We start from the raw sequence: 11,090 nt of genomic DNA on the forward strand, positions 1-11,090 counted from the left end.
GTATTATTTTATACTAAATACAAGATGAAATAAGTTATATCTGAATAAAATACAAATGAATAACTTTACCCTTCACTCTCAATGAAATATAATCCATTTCTTTTAGAAAGCATTCAGATCCTCTACATATGATTTTTATAGGTAGAAGCAATAGATTGAGAAAACTTTCAATTTTGAAATTTTGAGAATTTGATGTTGTACAACAGAACAATATGTTTCTAGTCATTTCGACCATAGCATCTATTTGAACTTCTTTATTGTTAGAATTTGTAAGATTGTTTGTAACTGATATCATGAGATTGAACAGTGTGATTTTTCTTATAAATGAGAATATGTCTCACCGTTCATTACTTTTTGTGTGTGTTTCAAGTGATGAAAGCATAGAAGAACTACAAGACTTGGATTGCAATGTAAAAAGGTCCGAGCAGTGGTATTCCACTACTTGTCAAACTCAACAAGACAAATGATTTATTATTTTTTAATATAACAAACCAACCCACAAAGAAATCATTGATTTGATCGTATATTAAAAAGTTGAGTATTTGATTTGATGTTCATTTTATATCACTTATTTGGACAGAAAGAATCATTCTAGAGATATCAAACCCAACCCACAACTGAATTAGAAAAAAAAATAAAAAATCAAACGGAATCATTTTATATCACGTTGTTTGTTGTTTGCTGGTATTATAAGATGTAGAAGCAAACACAACACTACTCCACCAACTAATTAAGATGGATCCATCACCTCATGTTATCATCTTCCCTTTCCCTGCACAAGGCCATGTCAACTCCATGCTTAAATTAGCCCAACTTCTTTCTCTTTCTAACTTCCAAGTTACATTTCTTGTCACTGTCGACACACATGACCGCCTCCTCAACCACACTGATGTGCTATCCAGATTTGGTAGTGAATTCCATTTGCAACCACTTCCCCATGGGATTTCTATGGATGTGATGAATACTCGTGATGGACTATCAATACTCTATGATTCTCTAAACAAAATTGCAAAACCATTTCTTAGAGAATTCATAGCATATTCTCCCGTGACCACATGTCTCATCGCTGATGGAATTTTAAGCATGGCGGGTGATGTAGCTGAAGAAATCAACTTGCCTATCATCTATTTCCGCACCGCCAGTGCCTCTTCTTTCTGGTCCTACTTTTGCATGCCTGACCTAATTCAAGTTGGAGAACTTCCCCTCAAAGGTAAAAATTCAATACAAACTTTTTAGTTCTCAAGTTCCCACTAAGCGCATAACATTAATACAAATTTTGCCTATATGAAGTAACGTTGATTACATGAATTACAGAAAATGCAAAGGACTTGACATTAACCAAGGTAAAAGGCATGGAAGATTTTCTGAGAGGTCGAGACCTTCCAAGCTTCTGTCAGGCGAGTGACGTAACTAGCCCTGATTTCAGGATTGTAATGACAGAGACACGACAAACCCCTCGAGCGCGAGGTCTCATACTTAACACATTTGAAGATCTGGAAGGCCCCATACTTTCTCAAATTCGAACTGTGTGTCCAAATGTTTATACAATTGGACCAGTTCATGCTCATCTAAAGGCCAAGCTTGTAACAAAATCTACCTCTTCAAACAGTTTGTGGCAAGAAGATGAGAGTTGCATGTCTTGGCTTGACACGCAGCCACCAAAATCTGTGATATATGTTAGTTTTGGAAGCGTCGCGGGGTTGACAAAGGAGGAGCTGTTAGAATTTTGGTATGGTATAGTGAATAGTGAGCAAAAGTTCTTATGGGTGATGAGGCCAGACTTGATAATCGGACAAGAGAGAAAAGATGAGATTCCTGTGGAGCTGGAGCAGGGGACAAAGGCAAGGGGCTACATGGCTGATTGGGTTCCACAAGAAAAGGTATTGGCACATAGAGCAATTGGGGGTTTCTTGACTCACTCTGGATGGAATTCCACATTGGAGAGTATAGTTGAAGGAGTGCCAATGATTTGTTGGCCGAGATTTGCTGATCAGCAAGTGAATAGTAGATTCGTTGGAGAGGTTTGGAAGATGGGACTTGACATAAAAGATACATGTGATAGAGACATCATTGCAAAATCAATTACAGATTTGATGGAGAAGAGAAATGGTGAATTCTCACAAAGAACAGAGAACATGGCAAGTTTGGCAAAAAAAGCTGTCAATGAAGGTGGATCTTCATACATTAATCTGGACCGTCTTATGCAGGATATAAGATCTATGATTCCACCACATAAACAGACATGATTCAGCTAATATATCCAAGGTTTTGTTAGCTGGGATTAAATTGTTGCCTACAGATTGCAGATTTATTCCGAATAATCTAGCAAATAAATGTAGCTTCACATTTACAACTGCAGTCAGTTACAAGTACCTCAGCAAAATATAAACAAAGCTTTTACGAATGGGGAGTAATAGATAAAAAGTCTAAATTTTTATTGTCAAATTAATAGTTGATCCAAACAATAAGATGAAATGAGCGTCCATGAACCGAAGATAAACGTTACTCTATCAAAATGATGAGATGTAACTTGTAAGGCTCCTCAGAGACTCATAAGAAGATCCTCCTGGCTTTAGACATAAATTTGCCTTCTCCTTCAGCGCTAACATTCTTTCTTTGATTTGTTTCCCTTCTTCCTCCTCCATCAGCGTTCTAATTGCATTCTCAATGTTCGTCCTCTTCAAGCCATTCTCTAATTGCACCCCTACTTTCCAAACATGGCTAACGTGCCTTGCATTCACCATTTGATCACCGAAACATGGCATACAAATCATTGGTACCCCTTCACATATACTCTCCAATGTTGAATTCCATCCGCTGTGCGTCCAAAATGCCCCAACAGCAGGATGTGCCAACACTTGTTGCTGAGGAGCCCATTTGACAATGTGTCCTCTTCCATCCACTCTCTCCAAGAACTCACTAGGTAACAATTCAATCCATTCTGAGCCATGAATCAACCCGGGCCTAACCACCCACAAGAAAGGGTGACTACTGTTTGCCAAACCCCAAGCAATCTCAAGAAATTCATTAATTTCTATTGCTGCAATGCTTCCAAAGCTGACATAAATTACAGATTTAGGTGGTTTTGTGTGCAGCCAAGAGATTGAAGTTTGATCTTGTGACATCAAGCTGCTGGAAGAAGCCGGAAAATGAGAGTGAAAGGGGCCTATTGGAAAAATTGGGATAGGAAAATCACCGCGGAGTTTAGACATGGAGAATTGTTCAAGTTGTTCAAATGAATTGAGAATGAGGCCTGATGAAGCTTTAGTTTCTCGTATCATTCCTTCAATAACTTGATAAAGTGCATCCACGTTACATGTCTTGAATAAAGGAAGATCTTTAACTCTGTAAGGTGGAAGTTCCTCAACTGCTTCCTCTAGTCGAGATTCTATACATATAACAAAATTCATCATATGCACATTTAGACTTCTTTAACTTGTTTCTTGTGCTTTAGTTGAACATTTTAACTTATTTAGTTGCTAGTTGAGAGAAGTTAAAGATGTTTAGATATCTATTCTCAAAGTTGAAGTAAATTTAAAAATTAATCCATAAAAAAAATTATCTTTAATATTTCGAAATAAACTCAAAAAAAGACAAATAAATAGTATATTATTTTTTTTAAAACAAAGGCTTACAATAATTTTTTTATTACTAAAAAAATATAAGCTCTTCGACTTTGAAGACCTAAGGCGTATGTCTCGTTTTTAAAGGGCATTGAGCTACCCCCTAATCTAAGAACTATTACTTTTTAATTTTGAATCTCCAAACTCTGAAAAATATATGGTATTATTTGAAGTGCCATATTGAATTCATGTTGTTTTTTCTTGATCGTACAAAAACAGATCAATAGAAAAGGTAAGTGAGAGAGAGAGAGAGTAGGATAGATGAGCTGTTTTTCAGGCAACTTTTAGTGCACGTGTATGTATGAGGTTCACGAGTCTTAAAAAAACAACAAAAAATGTGTGGGCGCCGATATTTTTACTGCAAAATGGAAGATGTGACACAAGAACGATCTGTTTCTGTAGTAATTTGGACACTAATAGATATGCTTTATCTAAGAAATTGGTTATCAACTTGACATACTAATATACATGAAAAATAGCTATGGACATACTCTGTTATCCATCGATATTTTACTTTTGACATAATATTCATGAATATAAATATACAGATGCACATCAAATTTATCGATGCTGTCTGTTGATATATATATAAATATTTGAAAATTATACTTTTCAAAATATCAAGACTCTTACTTGTTTATATGTTAAATACTTTGTACATTGTTAAAAAAAATCTATAAATTTTTCATACGGTATATTTAAATCAAGGGTCTGTTTTGATGAACTTATAAAAAATAATATATAAATCAAGTCACATGTAAAGTAAAGAGTATCCTACTTTTAACTTATTCTAAAACTTTTTTTGACTTAAAAATGAGTGGTTAGAAACACCTAAAAGAAAAATGTTTAAGAAGTCAAAAACACCTAAAAAAATAATCTGATCCAAATGAGCATAGAAAGACCATAAGATTAAAGAATATTTTGATACATTTGACATACATAATTGAAAAGACTTGTTTAATATTTTCTTAAACTTCATTCCAATGTAATCTAAATAATTTTTTTGGAAACGAAATAATTGAGGAATGAAGATGAGAAATACCTTGAAGAGGTAAATAAGCTTTGTTTCTCAAAAGTGGGATGGCAGCAAAAACCAATAATGAACAAACTCCTCCAGTCCTTAAAACAAGCCTAGGAAGTTTAAAACTGTCCGCAACGGCCTTGGTGAAGTGCAAGATACTGTCTGATATTAAGCAAACAATATTGGAATCTTCTAACACTAACTCTCTCAAAGCCTCTGTGAAGTGCGGAACACATTTTTCATTGAACAAAGAAAGCAGAGAAAGGACATCAATATCTATTTTTGCTTTTTCATCTTCAGATATACCATCAGAAATAGTGTGAAAGGTGAAGTGAGGATAATTTGCTCGAATATTATTGGAAGAGGTGTTGAAGTTGTCCGCAAGAATTATGGTTATAGAAAAACCTTTTGAGTGAAGGATGTTTGCTAGTTGAAGCATAGGGTTTATGTGGCCTTGCAACGGTAGCGGAAACAACAACAGCCGCTTCCCTTTTCTTCCTTGTTCCTCCATTGATAGATAGCTTCTCTATCAAACTTGAAGATACGTGATTAAGCTTCTCTATTAAACTTTGGATTTAGACATATATATCATCGATATACCATGTGTTTAATTTACAATAAAAACTAGATATACTTTTTGGCATGTTTTAATGATAGTAGGTGACTCCATGGATCATAAAATAAGGCGGTTTAATCCCTCCATTTCCTCTAGTTGGCTGTTGAAATGTCAAACACATTTCCCAATGTTGGAATGTACGCGTCCACGGATTTCGATGGGACCAGATCCTCAGCATAGTTATAATAATAAACAGTAAAATAAGTGTTGAAAGTAAAGATTGAACAAGTAACTTTACGTGGAAACCTCCTTGCTGAAGGGAGTAAAATCACGACATGTTCTCAACAGGACTTTTCAAACCGCTTTTACTAATCTTCAACAAGTAAAAGTAAAAGACGATTACAATACGAGATTAGCCTGCTAATCTCCACACTAAGCAATACCACCTATTACTTAGACGAGCCAAAGCAGATACAACACTGCCCACTAAGCTACCACCCCTAGATAACTTAGACTTCAACTAAGTGGATACCAAATTGCGCACTATACTAACCAACTGATTAATATAGACTTTTACTGTAAGACACAAAGTTACTCCTAACTAAGTTCTTACAAGACTCAAACCAGGTTTGAAACGTTTCTAACAAACAATGAAACGAATCCTACAAGTCAAGTTCAATACAAACATTCAAGAACAACAACAGGTACAGAAAGCACTTCTTCTCTTGATCATGTCCTTGCTATATGTATTCTTGTGCTTGAATTCTTCTTGAAGATTAAGCTCTTTTGGTTTTAGTTTGTCAAATCTTGAATTTGATTTTGTTGGAAAAAGATAATATAATTTTCCACAAATTCGTTGAAGTCATCCTATTGGCTGAAGACCTGATGTTGGAAAAGTTGTACACCTACCGCATCAAAGTTGACAGCTATTCTGACAGCGTCTTTTCACCTTTTCACGTCGTAGTTTTGAGGGAACCAGGTTCCTTGCAAACTTCTTTGTGAGTTCTTGAAAAGGTTTGCTGGCTGACTGCCTTCTTTGGATGAATGAGTATAATATGGTGTTTTTCATGCTAAAAATATCAAACATAAAGAGTTATTATCCGCTTGACAAACACCCTCCTCCATTCTGATTGGTGTAACACATGACGCCTCACCAACCTCTGACGTGACAGCTTTACAGCTGTCGCCAACTACATATCTGATGGATGAAACTCTGCTTGGGACCAGGTCCCTGCATTTGTGAGATACCGAAATATACAATCTCGTCCACTAATCCTATTGGTGTAGGACACTGCACTTTTCACCTACCACCTGACATGACAACTTTTACAGCTGTACTCCATTTGTATTTGGACGAGAGCACTCTACTAAGGACCAGGCCCCCGTATTTATGAGGATCATCAAAACACCTAGAATATAACACCCAATTACAAATAAATGGCGCAATTGATATTTTTGTTCATATACGTTGTTTGACAGATTTGAGAATTAATAGGAGAGATGAGATCTTATTTAAATGTGAAGAGGAAAGAGTAACGAGAGTGAACAATTAACCAAGTAGGTTAGCTAAATAAATCTGCACCATTTATTTGCTATTGGGACAGGTGGTGCAATTTCAACGGCCCACTGGAGTAAATGGAGGGATCAACTACCGGAGGTGAGTCGGATACAAAATTTCATATACACTAAGTCGAAAATGTTGACACCAAATTTCGATGTGATAGTTTTAAAATTAATAGATTTTGAGTATTTTATTTTAAATAATTTAAAATATATATTTTTGTCATTTTAATTAAATTTGCTGATAATCACCCTCTTTTTCAATGTATTAGGATTTTTATCGATTGGTATGTTCATATTATTTTGTCACAGCCAGACGTTCAATTATTTGTTCATTTTTTTATAAAATTATTATTTCTGTTAAATTGCATTTTACATGTTATTGATTACGTGCATTACATTTTTCAAATTCATTTTTCTCCGTTAAATTATTAATATTCATTTTTATATTCTGTGTAGTATAAAAATTCATTCAAATTCGAATATAATTTGCATACACAGATATATTGTCAACCAACAATTTTTGGGTTATTATCTCAAGCCCTTAACTTAAGACTATTTTTTAACAATTCCTATCTAAAGAAAATTTGTCCATTAGGTTAAGGGCGGTAAAAATTATGTATTTTCGGATTTTTATATTTTTCATCTGGTCCAGAAAATTTGCTAAAGCAACTCATATTTTCCGATGAAGCTCCGGCCAACCAAAATCACTTCCTGCTTCATCCCTCTTCCCCATTTTTCTGGTGAAACCTCACCATGTGCTTCTCGAAACAACAGCTAGCTATCACTACCCGTTTCTCCTCCCTTTTCCGACCCAAACCACCAAAAACCACTCTTTTCCAACAACGAACAGCAACTCCAAACAACCAGAAACCCCCCCCCCCTCCAAAAAAAAACCCTAGAACCCATCTCTAAACTACCAACCGAACAACCACAACACTCTTTGCTTTTCCCTTTTTTCCAGTGAACGAATCACCGAAAGCAACCCCAAAACAGCAACCCCAAATGGTCTGTCCTTTCCTTCTTCCCCCTTTATGATTATTATTTATTTTGCAGGTATTCCGGCAAGCTCCAACGATCAGCGATTTTGAAGCTCGCCACCACTTACTCCGGCGAACATCAATTATTGAGCTCAGGACGAACCCGAGAACAACAATCAAAGCTTCAGTTGTATCCTCTCCGACCCACAACGGAATCTGGTCTGTAACCACATAACTCCAATAACCTTAGTTTTAGTATAATTTATTTTTTTTCTTCAAATTATGAGTTTATTTGGATGTTAGATTATATATTATGATTCTTTAGTTAATTTGTTCATTGTGGTTGTTTAATGTTATTGTTATTTTATTATTGGCTGAAATTTATTGTTAAATTAGTATTTTGGTGGTGGTATAATTATTGTTCGGTGACATTTTGATTTAATTTATCTTTAATTTTATGGTCTTTAAATATAATTTTTTGGTCCATTGTTGTATTGAGATTAATTTTGTGTAATTGGCAAATTTTCTCAATGAGTCATATCTTTAGCACTCAGTTAGTGTTTGTAGGTTATATTGTTCCATTTTACATTTTTTTTATTTATATTTGTTGACTATAACTCTTGAAATTGATTTTGAATTATTCCTCTGCATTTATTGCCCTTGTAGTTCTTGTTTTTGTTGATTTATTTTGGCATTATTATGCAGTTTTTGTTGTTGTTGATTAATGTTATTATTAATAATAATATTCATTTGTTTACTAAATACATTGTTTTCCTTACGGTTGCACATTATTTTTCTCTTTTATTTATTATTTATTTTTGTTTTCCTCACCGTTTGTGGACTAATACTTTAGTAACTTGTTTGAACTTTCCAGTCCTATGCCTAGTCTTTTTTTTTTTACTCTGTTACAAATGTCTCTCTCATTTATATCTTTACCAAGTATTATATTCCTTGCATAATATGAATTGTTTGTTGAAATTGGCTAATGAAAAAATTCTCCGTCGATTTTGGAGGCTTTTCCATTTGAAAGGACGAAAGTTTAATTTAAGTTTATATATTTTAGTTGTTAGAATTGGACGATGAAGAAATTATCGTCGATTTTCAAGGCCTTCCATATTCATCAGACGGATTTTTATTTTTAAAATTTTTATTTGGTTTATTCAATTTTAATCATATTTATTCTTTGCTAACACTTTTATTAAGTGTGTTTACAGGTATCCAAGACTTGCTTCCTTGAAGCTATTCAAAGAGCTCGACTTATATTTTTATTCATTATTTTTTATATCGATGTTACGCAAACCTTAGGCCGATAATTATTATTTTATTTTATTGTGTATATTGCATGTTTATTATATTTGTACATTATTTTATTCTCCTCCTCAATTTGAAACATTGAACTCAGTCGGGAACCAAAGTTGTGGATATCGAAGGATGCCTAACACCTTCTCTTTGGAATAACTTGAACCCCTTATCTAGAATCAAATTGGTTTCGTAGACATTTCTTTCGGGTTAATTAATTAATCGGTGTCCTAGTTTTCCCAAAAAAAATTAGGTGGCGACTCCCTTTAATCCTTTTAAACTCATTTTACCCCTTTTAAATATTTCAAAATATATTTTAGCCAATTCTTTTTTTAATTGAGTCACCGTGATGTTTGCTCCTATTCAAAGGATGTCAACAGAATGGTGACTCTAGGGGAAATTAGAGGTTCTAACTATTATGGGTTTATCTTTTCGAATTGAGGATACTATTCTTTTATTATGTTATTCATTATATCTTGCATTTTTTGGTAATCATTTGCATATTATACTCATTATTCATTCATTATATATTGTCATTGCATTAATGACATTTTCAACACATATGTATAGTATATTAAAGAATGGTTTTGTGGAACCGCAGACCGGACTTTTCTATACTCAATCATTTTTTCGGAATGAACGACAATTTATTGGTTCGTCATGCATCCAATGGTTGTTGTGAGTTCCAGCCTAAGTTGTTCGCTTGGGTCCCCAGTAAGACTGGGCAACAGAATGGGACGTACCGGTACCGTTCCGGTTCGTTCCGATTCGTCCCGTTTCGGTTGCCTACGGGACGGGCCGGGATAGTCTAAATCGGTACACGGAACGGGACGGAACCGTAGTTTCGTACCGGTGTACCGGTACCGGTTCATCCCGGTTTCGGTCCGATCCGGTTTATTTAATATATATTAATTTTTTTTATATTTTATATAATTTATATTTATATTTTTTTATAAATTATATTTTAAAATTTAAATTTTTTCAAATTCCCTGCCCCTGCCCGCCCCTGCAGACTGCAGTCTGCATAAAGCTGCACTGCAGCTGCAGCAGGCAGCCCCCCCCCCCCTTCGCCCCCTACCCTTTTCCCGAGACTACCCTTACCAACAGCTTTAAACGGAAAAATTAAAACGGCTAGTTTTTTTGTTGTATAAATTAGAGTTGTGTGTAAAAATTTTATAGACAAATTACAAGTTTACAAATTACAATTTACAAATATAAGTCTGAGTATTTGAGAGAATATATATTTTCAAATTACATTCATATTTATAACTTATATCATTTGGTCATTTGGTGTATTTCGGAGGAGAAATCTTCTTCAAATTTCAAGTTTCGACATCAATATTTTAATTTTCATTATAATCGTTTGTTCTTACACAAACGTTTGGTAACTTCGTTCCACTCTCTAATCTTATATTTATTTTTTGTATTTATTATTTAACTTGTAAGTTGTTCTTGTTATATTATTGTTCTTGTTAAGTTTCGTATTTTATAATTTATAATTTTATATCATGGAGTCTTCTAAAAAAAGTGGAAGTAAAAAGGTCTAGTAGAACTACTCATCCCCCTATTATTCCAACTAGAGGTAAGACCAAGGTACAACGTTTTTTAAAATCACATATGTGGAAATTTTGTTATTTGAATGAAGAAAAAACTTTTAGTATATTTAATCTTTGTAAACAATATTTTAAATATACATCTGGTGGGACGGGAGGTTCAACGGGGGGATTAAAAAAACATTTGATTAACAAGCATAGTAAAGAGTGGTTTGTGGTTTACCTTTTAGTTTTGGAGAACATCCGGGTTTTATTGCTTATATTCGTGAAACATATAATCCTAGTTTTCAAGGTTTATCAAGAAGCATGGTAAAAAGAGATATTTTCGAATTTCAAGAAAAACATTGTCAATATTTACGTGCCTATTTTGAACTAATGAATTGTAGAGTTGCTATTACTACTGATATGGGTCGTAGTCCTAATGGTTTTGATTATTTAACTGTTACTGCGCATTGGATCGATTATAATTGGAATTTACAAAAAAGAATTATTGGTTAT

General features: G+C 34.1%; 2 protein-coding genes across 2 annotated transcripts; one reads left to right on the forward strand and one right to left on the reverse strand.

The window, feature by feature from the left end:
- Positions 1 to 573: 573 nt before the first annotated feature.
- Positions 574 to 3,435, forward strand: LOC101259920 (7-deoxyloganetic acid glucosyltransferase). The gene is made up of 2 exons (XM_004235007.5): positions 574 to 1,210; positions 1,315 to 3,435. The coding sequence occupies exons 1-2, from the start codon at positions 736 to 738 to the stop codon at positions 2,244 to 2,246; spliced, it is 1,407 nt and encodes a 468-aa protein (XP_004235055.1). The 5' UTR covers positions 574 to 735; the 3' UTR covers positions 2,247 to 3,435.
- Positions 2,412 to 5,155, reverse strand: LOC101259617 (UDP-glycosyltransferase 76B1-like). The gene is made up of 2 exons (XM_004235006.5): positions 4,666 to 5,155; positions 2,412 to 3,388 (listed from the first exon to the last, which is right to left on the reverse strand). Exons 1-2 carry the CDS (start codon positions 5,153 to 5,155, stop codon positions 2,511 to 2,513), a joined length of 1,368 nt encoding a protein of 455 aa, XP_004235054.1. The 3' UTR covers positions 2,412 to 2,510.
- Between the last annotated feature and the right edge of the window lie 5,935 nt (positions 5,156 to 11,090).

The sequence above is a fragment of the Solanum lycopersicum genome, chromosome 3, assembly GCF_036512215.1.
Source record: "Solanum lycopersicum chromosome 3, SLM_r2.1".
In the NCBI taxonomy this organism is placed as follows: domain Eukaryota; kingdom Viridiplantae; phylum Streptophyta; class Magnoliopsida; order Solanales; family Solanaceae; genus Solanum; species Solanum lycopersicum.

Coding starts and splice junctions, on each gene's coding strand:
- LOC101259617 (XM_004235006.5), bottom strand. CDS start 5,155: ATGGAGGAACAAGGAAGAAAAGGGAAGCGGCTGTTGTTGTTTCCGCTA. Junction 3,389..4,665: donor AGCTTATTTACCTCTTCAAG/GTATTTCTCATC, acceptor TTATATGTATAG/AATCTCGACTAGAGGAAGCA.
- LOC101259920 (XM_004235007.5), top strand. CDS start 736: ATGGATCCATCACCTCATGTTATCATCTTCCCTTTCCCTGCACAAGGC. Junction 1,211..1,314: donor TGGAGAACTTCCCCTCAAAG/GTAAAAATTCAA, acceptor CATGAATTACAG/AAAATGCAAAGGACTTGACA.